The sequence below is a fragment of the Diospyros lotus genome, chromosome 6 (assembly GCF_014633365.1).
Source record: "Diospyros lotus cultivar Yz01 chromosome 6, ASM1463336v1, whole genome shotgun sequence".
NCBI lineage: Eukaryota > Viridiplantae > Streptophyta > Magnoliopsida > Ericales > Ebenaceae > Diospyros > Diospyros lotus.
In genome coordinates this window covers 13,305,140-13,326,451 of record NC_068343.1, presented here as the reverse complement: position 1 = coordinate 13,326,451, position 21,312 = coordinate 13,305,140, and the positions used below count along the sequence as shown (strand labels likewise).

The 21,312-nt window shown below is 37.8% G+C and overlaps 1 protein-coding gene across 1 annotated transcript; it reads left to right on the top strand.

The window, feature by feature from the left end:
* The first annotated feature begins 2,578 nt into the window (after positions 1-2,578).
* On the top strand, positions 2,579-3,477 carry LOC127804929 (uncharacterized). The gene has a single exon (XM_052342033.1). The coding sequence runs from the start codon at positions 2,682-2,684 to the stop codon at positions 3,249-3,251; it is 570 nt and encodes a 189-aa protein (XP_052197993.1). The 5' UTR covers positions 2,579-2,681; the 3' UTR covers positions 3,252-3,477.
* Positions 3,478-21,312: the final 17,835 nt, after the last annotated feature.

Genomic DNA, 21,312 nt, shown 5'->3' with positions numbered 1-21,312 from the left:
ATGGCAATTAAATAGTCTTGTGTAAATTATAAGATTTTTATGTAATTTGAACAAAATCAAAGGTTATATGCATAATAATAGAAAATAATAAATTTATATCCAATAACTTAAAACTTGAGGAATTGAAGTGTCACTAGCACTTAAAAAAAAATTAAAAAATGATTTATCACTCCCTTTCATTTCAATTTATTATTTGCCATCAACAATACTCCAATCAATCTTAGTTTGCCATCATCGTCTCTATTTCATTAAAAATCATCATCGATTTCTCCATTACCAACTGTCGACGTTCGAATTGGTTAGCGATGATTCGTTGGCCCGCACTGGTGCGGTGGATCTGAAAGAGAGAAAATGGGATATCTAGTTCGATTTGTTGACCCGTCGGCCGTCCCTTGCAAGGTACTCCGATGCCTAAATCAGTGAGCACGTAAGTAAGCATGCAAGGTATCAATAAGTGGGCAGAAAGAAAAAAGACATACTGTGGCTCTCAAAAAATTTGGCTGATATATAAGAGAATGTGTCCCCATGCATGTGTTGTACGTCCGCAAGATATGGGACAAAATACTTTGTATTAGCGAGAACGCCCATGCAATAGCAAGGTGTCGACGAAATGCTCATTAATGTGGATGAGATCCGTCATTAATGAGGATGAGATATAGGGTGAACGCGCGAAAATCCATACACGACTGTAATGATGTTGTTGCAAAGGGTCAGGATGGGACTAACATGGGCCAATCAGAAGGCTCGAGAGACTGGGGTCAAGTTGAGCCTGCCCCTAGCCTAATACTATTATCTGACGTATGACCTTTTCGTTATTCAAGTTGATCAGCTAAGGCGATGAGCTGTAAGAGTCGCTCAGAGCATAGTTAGGAGCTCGCTCGGATAAGTTGACGAGTTATAGGCATTTCCGGGAGTTCACTTGTCCTTATAATCCGAGCTTGGCTTCCAACGATGTATGAGCTTGCTTCAACGAGTTCAACTCGACATCTACTAGACCTTATGCGATCGGGCTGGCCCGCTGAATTAAATCCAGCTCACGAGGAATATAGTGGGAAATACCCGTAACACCAACTAACCACATAACTGAAAATAGTGATTGAAAAGTGTTTTACTTAATACTCTTCAATTTGTTGGACTAGTTTTCTCCAAAAAAAAAAAAAAAAACATTTTTTATTACTTGTGTTTTTGTTGTGCCTCAAATTGAAAAATAAATGGGCTTTTATCAATAAAAGTTGACTACTTGACTTAAAAAAATTGGTCTATTTTTCTATTTTTGACAAATTTCACTTAAACTCAAAATTTCCAAAATTCATGTTTTTGGCTCTTTTAGATTTCTCCTATACTCAACAAAAATTTTAAATTACTTTTAGTATTAAATTTGTTTCTAAATTTCTAAGATATTACAATTTATTTTATATTCTTAATTTTGCATCACTTTAAAATAGGTGTTAATATTTTTTACAAATATTTAGAGTACTATTTTTTTTTCTTTTCTCGTTATTTATCGAATATAGAAAATGTAAGTTGCCCATACACCCTCTCAACTTCTGGTCTTTGGCCTAAGTAACATCTAAACTTTATTTTTGTTAGATCAATTATTGAACTTATTTTATCCATACAAACGATGTTAAATTTAATTTAATTATACTTAATTATAGTTTAATTAATATTATTAAAGACATAATAGGGTATCTCGGCCAAAAAATGTAAAGAGCTGAGATATTTGAAACTATTTTTAAATGATAAGAGATTTTTGTAAAAATATTAATATACTTTACTCTTAAAATGAGTTATTAGTATTGAGAAAGGTAAACAAGTTACAAACTTACAATACAAATAGAGAGAGATTTAGAGAAAATATGTTTTCATGTTTCAAATATAAAATATTAAAACCAAATCGTTATATTAAAAAAGATATTGCTATAATTTTCAGAATGAAAAAATATTAATTATAATTTAATGAAATATGATAGTTAAATGGTTTTTTCTATTATTTTTATGAGTATAACATTTCTAGCTTAATTACATGGTCAGGTAAATATAATTATAAAAACACTCTATATATAATTATTAAATTATAATATTATAAGTTTACTAATGCTAATAAATAAGTTGAATAAAATAAATTATAAAAAAAGACTTAAATCTAAAAAGTCTAACTTTTTTATCATTACGAGAAAAATATGTAAAGAGAAAATGCATGAAATTCGAAATAAAGATAACAATGAGTTGCCTATTTATCCATTTACCTTTATTTGTTTAGTAAATATTGAAAATAAATTTTCTTTAAATATAAATTTTTAAAAATTATTTTAACTTTAAATTGGTAATTAAAATTTATTTCAGTATTCAGATAAATTGTATATTATGACTCAAAACATAATTTTTGATAATTATTATAATTTTAAATAAGTAAATGAGACGGATTGATGCAATGCAATCCTAATTGGGGGCGTAAGTGAAATTATGCTAAAATAGCAGGGAAAAGAGTTAATGCCCCGCGGCCGCGGACCTATGAAACGAAACGGAATTGCGTTATCAAGAAAATATAATTATTATAATGCAACGACGAGTCAATACAAAGTCTGTCCATCCCCAATCTGTCTCTCTGTCTCTCTCTCTCTCCATCGTAGACCAATACAATCTCTCTCTCTCTCTCTCTCTCTCTCTCTCACAGAGCAATGGCGACATCGAGCCACCGTCTCCTCCTCCGGCTGTCGATCCTGCTAGGAGTCCTCGCCATTGCTGCCACAGCCAGGCCCGGCCGCCCTTTTCACCCCTGCAAAACCCTAATCTTCTTTACCAGCACCACCTCCTCTTCCTCCCACCCTCTCTCTCGTCAAAACCCTAATCTCGCAGCTCGCCGATCCGTTACCTTTTATATCACCGAACTGAGGCAATTCGACCCCAGGCCAGCCCTCGCCGACGATCGCGCATTCATCGATTTCGACGAAGTCGAAGAGAAGCGACCCTTGCCCTTCGGCCTATACTCCTCCGCGGGCGCTTCGTTCCGCGAGCGGACCAAGGACATTCTCAACGTCGTCGCATCGTTGCTCTTTGGCGTCGGATGTGGTTTCCTTACTGGCTCCACTCTTTACCTGATTTGGTCCCTCTTTGCCTCCTCCTCCCGCGATTCCGATGATAAGTTCGACGACTATGAGGAGGACGTCGATGATATCAGCCCGAAGAAGATGGGGTATGTCGCGATTCCTGCTGCGGATGCTCCGGCGGCTGCGAAGGAAGTGGCGTGATAGAAGAGTTGTTGAATTGGTGTTTGGATTTTAGTTTACTGTGGTAAGTGTGGGGGCCTTTGGTCTCTTAAACGAGTGACGCCTTATTGTATCTGTTAATCCTACGTATATAATTGCTGCTACATACTATGATCGAACATATGGATTCTTCGTTGTATTTCTCATCGTGATTATGTTGTTTTTGATTTCTTCCTTAATGCGATGATGGGTGTTGAACTTGGTATCACTGTTTATGGTTGGCCGTTCTTATTTAGATGAATCCGAATGACTGCCTTGTTACCTTGGAAGGCAATTGCTCGACAGTTGACCCTGCTTATCTATAACTTGTGTGTAGCTTTTGTTCCACGTGTCTTAGAATGACCTTCCCTGGCCCACACAAAAGCGGGGACCCTTGTGCACTGGGGATGCCTAGCTCCATCTCTATCTGTTGTATTTTGTTGTTTGGTGTTTCAATTTTCTTTCTTTCTTGTCAGAGAGGTATTGTTTTTCTAGCATCTGTATTTGAAGTATTGTTTTCGTGGTCGGGATGATGGTCTTTTGAAGCTTAGGTTGACTGTAATTTGAAGCATTTGATTTGTGGATTTGGGTTTGTATTTTAGGAGTTTCTGATTCCTGAATCATGTTTAGGTGGATTTGGGTTTGTATTTTAGCAGTTTTCTGGTTCCAACATCATGCTTAGGTGCTGTTTTGTTTGAGAGTGGGATATCTGATATTGTTGTAAAAATAAGAATTGTCTAATTTGGATTACAAGATGTTTTGAATCCACTTATAATGGTTGAACTTGAAGCAACGAAGAGAGGGGAGGAGAAGAGGATAAAACTAATGAGGCGTTTGGTACATGAGAAGTTTTTAGATTCGTAGAATTAATGATTCTTGATAATGCTCTTAGGAATCTTTGATTCTCAGGATTTATACAATTCTATATTTGATTAGTTTTAAACATTCTTAGGAATGTTGGGTATTCTTTATTGGGAATCTTACATTCTTATGTTTGGTTTAAATGCAACATTCATGGGAATTCATGTTATTTTTCCAAAATTACCCTTATTTGATTTTTTGTTTAAAAATGATAAATTTCTTCTAGTATATAAAATATTGGGACCCACAACCTCTTTAGAAAGTCAAAAACATCATTTTTTTTACACATTATGTACATATGTATATATATATATACATAATATATATGGTTATATAAATATTTGTAAGAAGAAAGCTATGACAAAGATAAATCGTGAAAGAGCTATGGGGTTATAAAAGGGTAAGGGGTGTTTTAGTCTTTTTATTTGTTAAAAACTTTCCCTAGTCCATGGGAATCCAAGATTCCCAACCCCCCATATGGAAATCCTTTTTGTGGGAAAGTGGATTAAAAATAAATCCTAGGAATGCTATTTTTCCAACATTATTTTTTAAAAAAGTTGTACCAAACATGGAAATGTAGATTTCCAACCTAATATTCCTAGGAATTTAAAAACTTCTCCTATACCAAATGCTCCCTAAGAGCATCATGCCATATTGCCATTAACCTTGTTACCGAAACAAATACCTTCGTTGTTACACATCAACGACCTTATTCCACTTTTAGGATCCTCCTATAGAAACTTAAGCTTCCTAGATAAACAAAAACTAGCGCAACCAAATATCATATAGTTCTCCTACCAATTTCTAGCTAAATCCTCTAAACCCCCCTTTTAGAGGATAAAATCTCAAATCTAATAGGGATTTGGTCTCAAGCATTCAACACCTAACAATAGGGTACTAGGATAAAAAAAAGGTACAAGGGCAACATGATTTTCTAACATCCAAAAGTATTCCATTTGATTCTTGAGATATATGAAAGATTGGGGTATACCTAAAGGGGGACTTTCAAGACCTAAACCAAGAACAACCCCTCCAAAAAGGTAGGTCAGTGAGCTCCTTGCAAGTAATAAAGTATAAGAATCCCTCGTACTTATGATAATTTTTTGAATACCTTGGCATGTTAGAGCTCTAGCTGACCTAACATGGCTCTTCTCTATTCTACCTCCTTATGATCTATGTCACAGTGACCTTTCTCACTATAGAAGGAGAGAAGAGAGGAAAAAATGAAGAAGCCAACCTACTTCTTAATTTTATGAATAATAGTGACTTCCGGTGATATATTTGTCTTTTCATTCCCTTTATCTTCTGATTCCCTCTTCATTTTTGGCTTGTAAATGCCTTTTCACATGCCTTCTTTAATTTTTTATGTTGACTACTTTTACCTTTTCTTTTTTGGGTAAATTACTAAAAAGGGTACTGAACTTTTAGCTTTGTTCAATTTTGTAACAAACTTCTAATTTTTTTCGATAGTATACTGAATTTTGTGTTTAGTTTTAATTTTTTAATGAACTTCCAGGTTTTTCAATAATATACCAAACTTTGTATTTAGTTTCAAATTTATAATAAGGTAAATTACTATAGAAAAAATTAAAAACAACAACAACAACAACATATCCAGCCTTTATCCCACTATGTGGGGTCGGCTACATGAATTCTAGACTTCCATGTATTTCTATCTTTTGTCATATCTTCATTGAGATCCATACACTTCATAATAAACTTTAATGTCTCCCTCATAATCTTCTTAGGTCTGTCTCTACCTCTTTTTTGATTAATTGTTCTATTTCATCAACTCTCCTCACAAGAGCGTCTCTTGGTCTCCTTCTCACATAACCAAACCATCTTAGTCTAGTCTCTCTCATCTTCTCCTCTATTGGCACTACTCCTATCTTATTACGAATAACTTCATTTCTAATTTTATCTTTTCTTGTATGGCCGCACATCCATCTTAACATCCTCATCTCCGCTACACTCGTCTTTTGCTCATGTTGGTATTTGACTGCCCAACATTCTGAGCCGTACAACAAAACTGGTCTTATAGCTGTCCTATAGAATTTTTCTTTCAATTTTAATGAGATTTTACCATCACATAACACCCACGATGCATTTCTCCTTTTTAGCCAACCTGCCTTAATTCTATGTGTGACATCCTCGTGAATTTCTCCATCTTTTTGAATCACTAATCCCAAATATCGAAAATGGTCTTTTCTTTGTAAAATTTGGTCTTCCAATTTTATTATAACATCATCCACTCTTGCATTCTTACTAAATTTACATTCCATATATTCTATTTTCTTTCTGCTTAATTTAAATCCCTTAGATTCTAAATTGTTTCTCCATAACTCAAGTTTAGTGTTCACTCCTTCTTTTGTTTCATCCACCAACACTATGTCGTCTGCAAATAGCATACACCATGGCACATTTGTTCGAATATTTTTAATGAGTTCATTCATTACTAAAGCAAATAAGTATGGACTTAGTGCAGAACCTTGATACAATCCTATTGTAATTTTAAACGGTTCAGTATCCCCTCCCCATGTTCTGACCTTTGTCTCTGCATCATGATACATGTCCTTAAGGGCTTGTATATAGGCTATTCGGACTCTTTTCTTTTTTAAAACCCTCCATTATACTTCTCTAGGGACCCTATCATAGGCCTTTTCTAGATCTATAAACACCATATGTAGGTCCTTCTGATGATCCCGATACCTTTCTATTAGGTGCCTCAGTAGATATATAGCTTCCATTGTTCATCTACCGGGCATGAAACCAAACTGATTTTCTGAGATCTCTGTTTCTTTTCTGAGCCTCTGCTCTATTACTCTCTCCCAGAGTTTCACGGTATGGCTCATTAACTTAATTCCTCTGTAATTTTCACAGTTTTGAACATTTCCTTTGTTCTTATATATAGGGACCAAAGTACTATTCCTCTACTCATCTGACATCTTTTTTGATTTAAGAATCGCATTAAATAATTTCGTTAGCCAGGAGATACCCTCTTCTCCCATGCATTTTCATGCTTCTATTGGTATATTATCTGGTCCCACCGTCTTATGATTTTTCATCTTTTTTAATGCTTGCCTTATATCATTTGGACTTATGTGTCGATAAAATGTATAGCTCACGTTCCTTTCGGAGTTACTAAGATGTCCCAACCTAACTCTTGTGTCGCCATCATCATTGAATAATTTTGTGAAATACTCCTTCCATCTCTCCTTAATCGCTCCCTCATTCACTAATACATTTTGATTTTCATCTTTTATGCATTTCACTTGATTTAAATCCCTTGTTTTTCTTTCTCTTGCTTTAGCTAATTTATATATATCCCTTTCTCCATCTTTTGTATCAAGTCGTTTATATAGATTCTCGTATGGTTTTGACCTTGCTTCACTAACAGCTTTTTTTTGCTGCCTTTTTTGATTCTTTATAATTTTTTTTGATTTTCTTCATTGTTGCACTGATATACAGCCTTATAGCAATTTTTCTTATTTTTAATTTTCAATTGCACTTCTTCGTTCCACCACCAAGACTCCTTAAGGTTAGGGGCTCTACCATTTGTCTCTCCAAGCACTACCTTTGCTGTGTTTCTCAGGGCATTAGCCATTTCTCTCCACATTTGGTTTGTCTGTCATTATCCATTCCATTCTCTTCTACCCCTTAATTTTTCTTTGAAGATTAGTTGTTTCTCCCCTTTTAAATCCCACTACCTGATTCTTGGATTTTGTTTTATGTGATTTTTTCTCTTCCAATTTCTTACTTGGACGTCAAGTACTAGAAGTCTATGTTGATTAGTCAAACACTCTATCGGTATCACCTTATAATCCCTACAACATACCCGGTCCTCTTGTCTCATGAGGAAGTAATCTATTTGGGTGCTTGATGTGACATTTTTATATATGATTAAGTGTTCGTTCTGTTTTTTGAACCTAGTATTGTTTATGATGAGCCCATATGCCATTGCAAAATCTAGAATAGACTTACCTTCATTATTAATTTCCCCGAATCCATACCCTCCATGTACCTCTCTATAGCCGTTTCCGTCTCTACCCACGTGACCATTTAAGTCACCTCCTATAATCACTTTCTCTCCTCTTGGTATCATTTGTACGAGTCCCTCTAGGTCATCCCAGAATTTTGCTTTTATCTCCTCACCTAACCCCGCTTGTGGTGCATATGTACTAAAGATATTCATAGTCATTCTTCTTAGAATAACCTTCACCATAATAATCTTATTCCCTATTCTCTTTACATCCACTACCTCATCTACTAAGCTTTTATCCATAATGATCCCTACTCTATTTTTTGCTCGATCATTTCCTGTGTACCATATTTTATATCCATTTTCTGACAAAGTTTTTGCTTTTTTCCCTACCTATCTCGTCTCTTGAAGGCACATAATATTAATCTTTCTCCTAATCATTACATCTACCACTTCCATAGCTTTGCCTGTTAATGTTCCTATGTTCCATGACCCAATCCTTAATCTATGATTTTGATTTTGGCTTTGACTTTGAATTTGATTTTGTTTTTGATTTTGTTTTTGGTTTTTGTTTTGATTTTGATTTTGATGTTGGACTAATTTCTTTACCCACATCCGTTCAAGCAAATGCGGGAACCCTTGCTCATTTGTCACTACATCCGGGCGCCGATGCAGTAGCCCTAGTTCACTTGACACTACACGCGAGCAGTGTAGCGCGTCACTACGAAGGGTTACGCCTACGCCCAAACGTTTTTTCATAATTTGTCTAGAGTTCATGTTTTGGATCTGACTAATTTTTTGTCTAGAAAAAATTAAAGTTTGTTGTAAAATTGAAACAAAGATAAAGTTTATTATTATTATTATTATTTTTGTAATTTATCCTTCTTTTTTGGGTCTAGGAAAGCATTTGAGATACTTTTTGCCTCATCTGAGGCACTTGCCTGATTGAAACCGCCTTGCCTATAGGTGGACAAGGAGCTTTCATGGCATAATGCTCTGATTGCCTTTGGGCACCAGAGTGCTCGTGTGCCTCACTCTTTGCTAGGGATAATGCTAGATATTAGATAGCCTCCCGAGAACATTGTTTCAAATAATCCTTGATGTAGTTGGAAAAACACAGGCCTCAAATTATACTAGCAGCAAGAGAAGAACAGACCTAAAGAAAAGAAGGGTTGTAGCTTGATCAATAGCTAACGTAGTGTATGGGGAGGAAAAGAAGAGATGAAGAAGAAAGAATGGCAAGCTATAAGGATAAGAAATAAATAATTTTACCTAGAAAGCTTGAGAGAGAAGAAAAGATCAACAATAATAGATGATGATGAGAAAAAGGAGATGGGCAACAACATAGGGTGCAAAACCAAAGAAAAAGAAGAAATTGAGAAAAAAAAATTAGGAGATAAGAATAACCATCACCATTTCAAGTTTTTAGGCCCACTATGTGGGCCCGACTTCATGAATCCTAGCTCACTAGGCATTTTTTATCTATGGCATTGTGTTCTATTCTATAAGGATTTCATAACTTTTATTATATCTAAGTGTCTCTGACCAGTTTTTTGGTCTTCCTCTCTCCTTTATTAGATATTTGTTTGATTCCATCCTCTATCCTCATAGAAGCCTTAATTGTTTTTCTTCTTACATGATAATATTGTCATGAAAGAAGGATAATAAAATTCTTCCTTATCATCTCAATCACCTCAAAAGAGGTTGATTTGATTTATACACCAGCTTCCTATTAGAATTAGGAAGTTGCCTAAAATATTTAAAGAAAGATTCTAAAACTAAATTAGGAAACCTACATAACTTTAGGATACATCAACTTATAGAAACAATCAATCTAAATCTACACATTATACATTCCTTATAAATAAATCAATCAATCATAATCTATAAGATTGGAAACCATATTTGCTGACACTCCCCCTCAAGATTGGGAGTGGATATCCGTCATCCCAATCTTGCTTGTCATCTTCTTAAACATGGTTGCTGGAAGGCCTTTGGTTAGCATATCTGCAAGCTGATCTCTTGAGCAGATATAAGGCGTACAAATCATCCCACTATCCAATTTCTCTTTTATAAAATGTCTATCCACTTCAACATGCTTTGTTCTACCATGTTGAACTAGATTATGTACGATACTAATGGCTGATTTGTTGTCACAATAGAGTCTCATAGGTTTTGTCCACCCAACCTTGATATCCTCCAATAATATTTTTAACTATAATAGCTCACACATACCTAGGGCCATAGATCGAAACTCAGCTTCAACACTTAACCGAGCAACCACATTCTGTTTCTTGCTCCTCCATGTAACCAAGTTACCCCCTAGGAAGGTACAATAGCCTAACGTTGATCTTCTATCCACCATGGATCCTGATAATCAACATCTGTGTATGCTTCTAGTAACATAGCTTCTCCTTTTTTAAATAGAATACCTTTCCCAGGTGTGCCCTTGAAATAGTGTAGGATTCTATAGACAGATTTAAGATGTGATTCCCTTGGTGTATGCATGAATTGGCTGACAACTCCCACGGCATATGCTATGTCTGGCCAAGTATGAGCCAAGTATATCAATCGCCCAACTAGCCTTTGGTAGGCCTCTTTATCAACCAAATCATCCTCTAATGCCTCACTTAGCTTATGGTTGGGATCAATGGGGTTTTCCACTGCTTTGCAACCGAGAAGCCCTGTTTCTTTGAGGAGATCCACTACATATTTTTGTTGAGAGATAAAAATACCTTCTTTGGAATGAGCCACCTCTATCCCCCAAAAATATTTCAACCTCCCCAAATCTTTAATTTCAAACTCTTTTACCAAACATTCCCGTAGTTGTTGTATGCCCTCTTCATTGTTATCGGTGACTACTATGTCATCCACGTAAACGAGCAGAACTGTGACTCCCCCTGTGGCCGAGTGGTGGAAGAAAAGAGTGTGATCTCCCTTACTTTGCGAGTACCCCATACGAAGCATCACACTAGTAAACTTTCCAAACCATGCCCTGGGTGACTGTTTATAGAGGGCTTTCTTGAGGTGACAAACAACAGGGTCTTTTGTAGTTGCAGAATACCCTGGTGGCACTTCCATGTAGACTTCCTCCTCGAGTGTTCCATGCAAAAATGCATTCTTTACATCAAATTGATGTAAAGACCAATCTAGGTTAGCTGCCACTGAGAGAATCACCCTAACTGTGTTGAGCTTAGCTACTGGAGCAAATGTATCTAAGTAATCCACTCCATACTCCTATGTATTTCCCTTGGCCACCAATCTTGCCTTGTATCGATCTAAGGTCCCATCAGATTTGTATTTCACAGTATAAACCCATTTACACCCCACCGATGCTTCTCCTTAGGCAATGGGACTAAATCCCAAGTCTGATTTTTATCAAGGGCGGCCATCTCAGCTTCCATGGCATCCTTCCAATGCTTATCCCTTGCGGCTTCAGAAAAAGTTTTTGGAATGGGAATGGTATGAAGATTGCTAAGAAAGGTTTTATGGGCTGAGAAGAGTTTAGAATATCAAAGGAAGAGATGTAGGGGATGTTTAGTGCAGGTTCTTGTCCCTTTTCGAAGAGCAATAGGCCAATCAAGATCACTGTGAGATGTATCAGTTGTAGAAATAGGGTCAATAGAAACAGATGAGGAGTTAGAGATGGAATTACCTGGAGAGGATTCCAAAAAAGAGACTAATTTGTCGATGCCTGTCTCGTCTATAAGTGGAGTAGAGTCAGAAGTGGATGCTAAGGCTTGCATAGGACTAGGTTCCGGTCTCTGCCTCCTTGAGTATACCTGCAGTGGTCTAGGAGTATTTGGGGACTTGTCTCCTGATGTCAGTCCTAGAGATTCTTGCAGATCAGTAGGTGGTTGAAGAGATGATAACATGTCTTGGTTTGAGAGAATGAAAGGATACTCCTCAGTGGACAGGTTAAAATGTTGTTCTTGAGCAGTAGAATTTTTAAAGTAAGGCTCATTCTTAGCAAAGGTCACATCAGCAGACATAAAAAATTTTCTGGTAGGGGGATGATAGCAACGATACCCTTTCTGGGTTGGAGAATACCCAGTGAACACACATTTTAGGGCACGAGGGTCCAACTTTCCTCTATTGACAGCAGGTATATGGACATAGGCTGTGCACCCAAATATCTTGGGTTGCCAATGACTAGTTGTGTGAAAATCTAGAAAATAATCAATCAAGAGTTGAATTGGACTACGAAATGCTAGGCTTTTTGAATGAAGCCTATTAATGAGAGTAGTGGCAGTAAGAGCTGCTTCCCCCCAGTAGGATTTAGGGACAGGGTGATGAAAAAGAAGGGCTCTAACCACAGTTAATAGGTGTCCATTTTTTCCTCTTTGCCACCCTATTTTGTTAGGGAGTATAGGGAGAAGAGGATTCATGTATAATACATTTTTTCTGAAAAAACAATGAGAGGGATTGATTAAAAAAGTCTTTAGCATTGTCATATCAAAATCTCTTTATCCCTACACCAAATTGGTTTTGAATCATGTTATAGAATGTTAGAAAATTTTGACTAATTTCAGATTTTGTTTTCAGCAAATAAAGCCAAACAACCCTAGTACAATCATCAACAAATATGACAAACCATCTTGCCCAAAAAATGTTGGGGACATTTGATGGACCCCAAATATCACTATGGATTAGAGAGAAGGGAGAATCAGATTTTTTATTTGACAAAGGAAAAGACACTCTTCTATGTTTTGCAAACTCACACACAGCACAATGAAAGTTTTTTATTTCTAGATTTCTAGCTAAATCAGGAAACATCAACTTAAGGGTATGAAAAGAAGGATGACCAAGCCTGTAATGGTGTAACCAAAACTAATCTGAATTAGACTGAACAAGGCATGACACCCGAGAGAAAAATCCTTGTTTGTCCTGCCCATCAGGTTCCTCAAGATGGTAGAGTCCTTCTCTAGCCCTAGCAAGCCCAATCATCCTCTTTTTGCCCTGTTCCTGAATTTCACAGATATTTGAATGAAACAAGACATGACAGTTAGTATCCTCAATGAGTTTTTGGATAGATATTAGGTTGGTGAACAGCTTGGGGACATGAAGAACATTTTTTAAAGTAAGATTTTCATTAAGGAAAATATTTCCTTAGCTTGCAACAGTGGTGAGAGAACCATTTACCATTGTGATTTTTCTAGAACTAGGACATGGATAATAGGAGATAAATAGGTGAGGAAAATGAGAAGAAGAAGTATTACCTGTGATAGCAAGAGAACATGTGCCCTTGTCAGTTTTCTTGTCAAGGGATCCCAAGAAACTTCTCAGCTGGTCAATTTTTGATTTTTTTTAGCTCCTGGACCTCTCCTTGTTCTGAATCTCCTGGTTCAGATGACTGGGAATTGGCCATGTACCCTTGTCCTTGCATTGAACTCTCACTTATCCTCCCTTAGGTGGTTTCCTATGTAGCTTCCAGCACTTATCTATGGTATGCCTAGGTTTTTTGCAGAAAGTACACCACAAAGAGTCCTTATCTACTGATTTCTTTTCTTCTCTAGGTCCTCTACTAGGATTATTAGCCTTCAAGGAGATTAGGGCAGAACCTTCTCCAGAAGGGGTTTCTAGCATGACACCCCTTCTTCTGCTCTAATCAAAGATATAACTTCATTCAAGGAAGGCAAATCCTCCTTACCGAGGATTTGTACTCTTACCGCATCAAATTCGAGGTTGAGGCCAGCTAGAAAATCATAGATCCTCTCCTTCTCCACAAACCGTTTGTGTAGGGTTGCATCCTCACTACACTTCATCTTCAAGCATTGGTAGTGGTCAAGTTCCTGCCATAGTGTTTGCAGCAGGTTAGCATACTCGATGATTGTCCTTGTTCCTTGTTTGGTTGCTACTGCCTTCACTCTTATTTCATAGATCTGCGCTGCATCACGGACTTTAGAGTAGGTGAGATTTATTGCATCCCAAATATCCTTAGCCGTTTTCAAGAACATAACCGTGTTGTTGATTTTTGGAACCATTGAGTTCCAGAGCCAAGACATCACCAAGGAGTCTTCTTCATCCCATGCTCCAAATGCTGGATCTGTCCCCTTAGGACCTTGTTTCCAACAAGTGGTTGAGTTTCCCTTTCCCTTTAAGAAAGGTGCGGATTAGCTGGGACCACTTTAAGTAGTTTTTACCGTTCAATTGGTAAGCTACTTGAAGATTTTGTAATTCTTCCCCTATACCACTGCCATGAGTCCCAGCAAATTGAGTTTCAATAGATGGAACCTCAGTCGCATGGCTGGAATCTCCAGATTCGGGTATAGGATCATGCATAACAGACATGATGATGAGAAGGAGAAGAAAGAGGGACGATCTGACAAAGGAAGATTGGAAGAACAGGCTATGATAGAAACTGGATTAGCGTTTCTATGGTTCTAATACCATGTCACGAAAGAAGGATAATAAAATTCTTCCTTATGGTCTCAATCACCTCAAAAGAGGCTGATTTGATTTATACACCAACTTCCTATTAGGATTAGGAAGTTGTCTAAAACATTTAAAGAAAGATTCTAAAACTAAATTAGGAAACCTACATAACTTTAGGATACATCCACTTATAGAAACAATCAATCTAAATCTACACAATATACATTCCTTATAAATAAATCAATCAATCATAATCTATAAGATTGGAAACCATATCTGCTGACAAATACCATCTTAATTGTGTCCCTCACATATTATCTTCAATAGGAGCCATTATGATCATAGTATGAATAATCTCATTTCTAATTCTTAGTTGGCCGAACATTTGTTTTAATATCCTCATTTTCCTTATGCTCATATCTGCACATGTTGGTGCTTTATGGCCTAACACTGTGTCATATACAACACTTTTGGTCTTTAAGCTGTTTTATACATTTTCCTTTTAGCTTTAATACAATCTTAATATCACAAAATGCCAAATGCATTTTTCCATTTTAACCATTATTCCTTAATTTTATGGGCAACATATTAATCTCTCCAGCTCTTTTTACGATTGATCCAAGATATCCAAACTGATCTTTTCTTGGTATGACTTGATCTTCTAGTTTTACCATAACATCATCCACACTTTTATTTTTAGTAAACTTGCATTTCATGTATTTTATTTTCAAATTGATTTAACTCAAAACTTATATATTTTAAAGTATTTTTCCCAGATCTCAAGTGTCACAACCCTAAAGGCAGACAAGGGTATGATTGTAAATAGTAGAAGGGGGTAAGGCTATAATTAGCCTAACACATGTAATAAGCAATTGTTGTACCTAGTAGTTAAAGCTGTAGCCGCTTGTACACTTTCGGTTACAACTTAAGGCAGTAAGGGAATCAAACGCCTGAGGATGGGAATTATGAAATGAAATAGAACATAATTCTTTCCCTCCTATTCTCCCTCCTTTCAAATTCTCTCTCTCATTCTCAATTCAAATTCCTACGGCTACTATAATTCTAGAATTGTATAAGTCTCATATTCGAGACTTATCATTTTAGTATAAGAGCTAGTCATCCTCGGCTTTGAAGGTGGTGATCAGATTGAACAGGGGAGGCATACAACAAAGCAGAAACAGTGGCAGAAGGAACGTGTCTGAAGTAATTGGAGACGCGAGTGGAGGCGCTGGAGTTTGGAATGACTCGGACACATGAGGCGATTCCTCAAGGAGGGGAGTATTAGGTTGCTGCAAGGGAAGGAATGCAACATGAGTTGGAGAAGCACCGAGAGACAATTGAACAAAGGATCCATAGCATATTCAATATGCTCTTTGCCCTTCCACAATTCAAGCTGCTGCTTGAATTTCCACTCTGATCGACTGCGAATCCCAGTCATTCTAGCCACATAATACTCTCGTTGCCTGATGGAATGGTGGCGCCAAGTGAGCCGTCAGAGAAGGATACTAGAATATCGGTAAGAGGTGTGAATTCCCATACTAATGTTCATACCCCAATGCCTCATCTAGAGATTCCCCTATTTGACAAATCCAAGCCTAGGTGGTGGATTCGTAGATGTGAGAGATTCTTTCAATTGTATAATGTGCCCGAAGTGTAGAAGGTAACTATGGTAGCAACCTATCTTAATGATACAACCAATTCCTAGTACCAAGGGTGGATTAAAGCTAAGGAGATGGAGGTGGGGTGGAATGAGTTTTTTGCTGAGGAATTGTGTGTAAGGTTTGGGGAGAAAAATATGTCAGGCGTGATTGAGGAGTTTTAAGATGTTGAAGTAAGTGGGAATGGTGATGGAGTACCTAGATAAGTTCAAAGAATTGAGAGCATTGATGTGGAATGCTCAGCCATCCTTGATTGAGTAGTATTTTGTGTTCAATTTTGTGAGTGGCCTAAGGGGTGAGCTTAGGTCGATGGTTAAGATGATGGTGCCTACTTTGGTGAGGCAGGCTGTAGAGAAGGCTAGATTGCAAGAGTTAACATTAGAGGCCATATTTGGAACGAATAAGCCATGGCCTAAGTCCAATTCCAACCCCTAATAGACTACAAGGGTGAACTTGAAGGGGACAAGTATTGGGGTTACATTTGGGCCTCCTAAGACCAATACTAATATGGTTAAGGGAACCACAATGGAGTAGAGGAGGAAGTTGGGACTCTGCTACAAATGTGGTGATCGATACAACCCAATTCATCAATGCAAGAGATAGTTGTTGAAGATGGAAGGAATGGAAGAAGAGAGAGAAGATGAGGTTGTTGGGGAAGTCACTGATCTAGTAGAGGAAGCAGAAGTGGAAGATGAGGGAGGCGAAATCTCCTTCCATGCTTTGAAGGGGGGCCTGCAAGAAAAATCATCAAGGTTAAGGGGCAGTCAGGAAGGAGGAGGCTGATGGTCTTAATAGATAGTGGCAGCACCCATAACTTCTTGAATGAAGCTATTGGCACTAATCTAAAGTGTAAGTTGAGGACCACAACACCCTTATCAATTACAGTGGCAAATGGGAATTGCATGTACAACCATTATAAATGTGCTGATTTCAAATGGCTCATGTAGGGGCAAGAGTTTTCAATGGACCTAAGGGTCTTGGAGATAGGTGGATGTGACATCGAGGGTTGATTGGATGATGACAGTTAGTCCTTTAACATTTGATTTCAATAAATTGGAGGTCACAATTGATATTGCCGAGAGGAAACTAACATTGGTGGAGAAGCCTAAAGACAGGAGAATGCAAGTTGATCTCAGGGAAAAAGCTATAGAAAATGTTGGAGAAGAGGAAAGTTCAAATATCTCAACTATTCTCCATCCAAGCAATGGAGGTGGAAGAAGAAGAATGCGGGCGACGGCGCGGGGGGGGGGGGAAGAGGAGACAGAAGCAAAGTTGCCCCATGACGAGGTAACCAACCTGGACACACTCAACTTACTTTTGACTGAATTTAAGGATTTGTTTGCTGAGGCTACCTCATTACCGCCTACCCGAGCCTTAGACCACTCCAGTCCCCTTCAAACCTAACTTTGAACCAATGAAGATACGACCTTACCAATATCCACCAATACAAAAGTTTGAAATTGAAAGGCAAGTCAAACAAATGCTAGCCTCTTCTATTATACAACCCAACCAAAGTCCCTTTGCATCACCAGTCCTTTTGGTCAAGAAAAATGATGGTACTTGGAGGTTCTATATACCGCCAGTTAAACACTCTCACCATCAAAAACAGGTTTCCAATTCCTATCATATAAGATCTGATGGATGAACTACATGGAGTAACTATCTTTTCCAAACTAGACTTGAGATCAAGGTACCATTAGATTAGAATGCACCTTAATGACATTCCTAAAACAACTTTTCGTACCCATCAAGGCCTATATGAATTTCTTGTCATGCCTTTTGGGCTTACTTATGCCCTTGCCATTTTTCAAGCCTTAATGAACCAACTGTTAACACCCTACCTAAGAAAGTTCATCTTAGTATTTTTTTTTTATGACATATAGCCCGAACCTAACACTACACCTAACCCACCTAAGGACAGCTTTTGAAATCCTTAAACTCATCAATTGTATATCAAAATGTCCAAGTGCCTGTTTGCTTAGAAGGAGGTGGAGTATCTATAGCACGTGATATTTGGGGAGGGGGTCAGCACAGATCCAAAGAAAATTTCAGCCATGATAGAATGGCCAAGACCTACAACTGTGAGGGAGTTAAGGGGCTTCCTTGGATTGACCCGATATTATGGGAGATTTGTTCCCCATTATGGAATTATCAATAAACTCTTGACAAGGCTGTTGAAGAAAGATAGATTCCAATGGAACTCAGAGCAGAAGTTGCCTTTACAACCCTTAAGGAGGCCATGACACGAACCCCAGTCCTTGCTCTACTGGATTTCTCAAAGACTTTTGTGGTGAAACCGATGCTTGTGAAGTAGGTGTAGGTGCAGTGCTCATATAGGAATGGAGACCATTGGCATACCTTAGCTAGGCCTTAGCCCCTAGACACTTCGGACTAAGTTTGTATGATGAAGAACTTTTAGCAATATTGGTGGTGGTGGATAAGTGGAGGCACTATTTGGAAGGCAACCATTTTATCGTCAAGATTGATCATGAGAGCTTGAGGTATTTGTTGCAGCAAAGAATGCACACCCAATTGCAGAGAAAAGGGGTATCTAAACTACTTGGATTGGACTACACAATCCATTACAGACAAAGAAAGGAGAACAAAGTGGTTGATGCACTCTCTAGAAGAAAAGGGGCCAATTGCAGAGAAAAAGGGTATCTAAACTACTTGGATTAGACTACACAATCCATTACAAACAAGGAAAGGAGAACAAAGTGGCTGATGCACTCTCTAGAAGAGAAGGGGAGGTCTGTTGTAGTGCAATCGCAGCTATAGTGCCAAATTGGGTGAACGAGATCACAGAAAGTTATGGGCAGACTGAATGGATTAAGGAATTACAAGGGTAATTGGCTGTAGAGCCAATGGAAACTGAGGGTATTCACTTTCCAACGGTTTGATACATTACAAAGGCAGGATAGTGGTGGGCAATGACTCGAGGCTAAAGGAAAGGATTTTGCAGCCCCTTCATGACTCCCCTTTGAGGGGACATTCGGGAATCAGGGCTACTTAGTACTTACTATAAGGTAAGTCAACTTTTCTTTTGGTCGGGGCAAAAGAAAGAGGTGGTGTCCTTTGTGCTGGCTTGTCCTACTTGCCAGAGATGCAAACATGAGCATGTGGCACTTTTGGGCTTACTCCAACCCCTTGCCATTCCGGAGCAAGCTTGAGAAGGAATATCGATGGATTTTGTAAAGGGGCTACCTAAATTAGAATGCAAGGATGTGATTTTGGTGAGTGTGGACCGTTTAACCAAATTTGCCTATTTTATAAGTTTGACTCATCCCTACACGACCCAGTAGATTGCTTGACAGTTTATGGACTCAGTAGTCCGGGTACATGGGGTTCCAAAATCGATAGTGTCTGATAAAGATAAGATTTTCATCAACAATTTCTAGCAGGAACTGTTTAAAAGACGGGGAGTTGATTTACATATGTCTACAGCCTATCACCCTTATACGGATGGGAAAACGGAGAGGGTAAACCAAGCTTAGAGGCTTACTTACAATGCATGTGTTTTGCCAAACCTAAAAGTTGGAACCGATGGCTATCTACAGCACAATGGTGGTACAATACAACCTACCACAATGCTCTAAAGAAGTCCCCTTTCGAGGCACTATTCAGGTATAAGGCCCTTATTCTACCAGCCCTGATGAATGCCCCCACAACTGTGTTTGTAGTGGAAGACTGTCTACAACAACGTCAGAGTATGATACAATTGTTGAAGAAGGAGCTTACTATAGCTCATGTTGAGGATGAAATCTCGTTGAAAAGGAAATAAATCCATAAAAAAGAGAAAGCAGATTAGGTTGAATGAATGCGAAATAAGAGGAAGAAGATCAAGATAAATGAAAGAAGATAAAGATTATAGTTATTCCTAAGAATTTAGGAGAAAATTTCTCTCCTTATCTATTGTTGTTTTTATAATTTAAACTCCTAGATTTTAGAGATTGATAGATAGATTTTCTGTATTTAAAGGAACATATGACTGAGAATAGATGTGAAGCAGTTAGTATTTTTCAACCCTATTACTTAGAGGGTACTATTCCTAAATTCTCTAAGTTTGTTCATCTTATAACAAAATGAAGCAAGTAACTGACAAGAGGAGAAGTGACAAGGAGTTCAGTGTGGGGGACAAGGTGTACCTTAAAGTCAAGAGGTTTCTCCAGCATTCTTTCTCAACAACTCCTGTTTAAATTGTGCCCCAAGTATTTTGGGCCATATACTATACTTGCTAAGGTGGGCTAGGTAGCCTATAGGCTACAATTGCCAGAGAGAACCCCCCTCATCCGGTGTTCCACGTGTCTTTGCTATAAAAAGGCAACAGAGCCTATGACCACTACAAGTCCAAACCTACCTACAACAAATGAAGACCGAGAGGTGCATTGTGGACTGGAGGATTACTTATAAGGAAGCAATGCCACTAACAGAGGTATTGATCCAATGGAGCCACCTGCACCCAGATAATACTTCTTGGGAGTATCTACCGGATTTGCTGAAGCAGTTCCCCCGAGCAGCTCATCTTTTGTCCTTTCTTGGGGACAAGAAAGATCTCAAGGGGAGCGGAAAATGTCACGACCCTGAGGGCGGATAGGGGTATGATTGTAATTAGTAGAAAGGGGGTAAGACTATAATTACATGTAATAAGCAATTGTTGTACCTAGCAGTTAAAGTTGTAGCCACTTGTACACTTTCGATTACATCTTAAAGCAGCCTATAAAAGGGAATTAGGCACTTGAGGATGGGAATTATGAAATGAAATAGAACATAATTCTTTCCCTCCTATTCTCTCTCTCAATTCTCCCTCCTCCTTTCAAATTCTCTTTTTCTCAATTCAAATTCCTATGTCTACTATAATTCCAGAATTGTATAAGTTTCAGATTCGAGACTTATCATCAAGCTTTGCACTTGTGCATTTCTTTGTCTCATCCACCAAACACAATATCACTTGCAAATAGCATACATCAAGGCACCTCTACCTGAAAATGTTTAGTCAGTTAATCTATTATTAGGACAAAGAGACAAGGACTTAATACAAATTTTTGGTGTTATTTAATTGTAACTGAAAAATCTCAGTGTCTCCTCAACACGTTCTGACACGTGTCTACTTCGTGCTTCATGTCTTTAATAACTTGTATATTGAACATAATCGGTTCCTATGGAATGGAACTTGAAACCAACAATTCAGTTT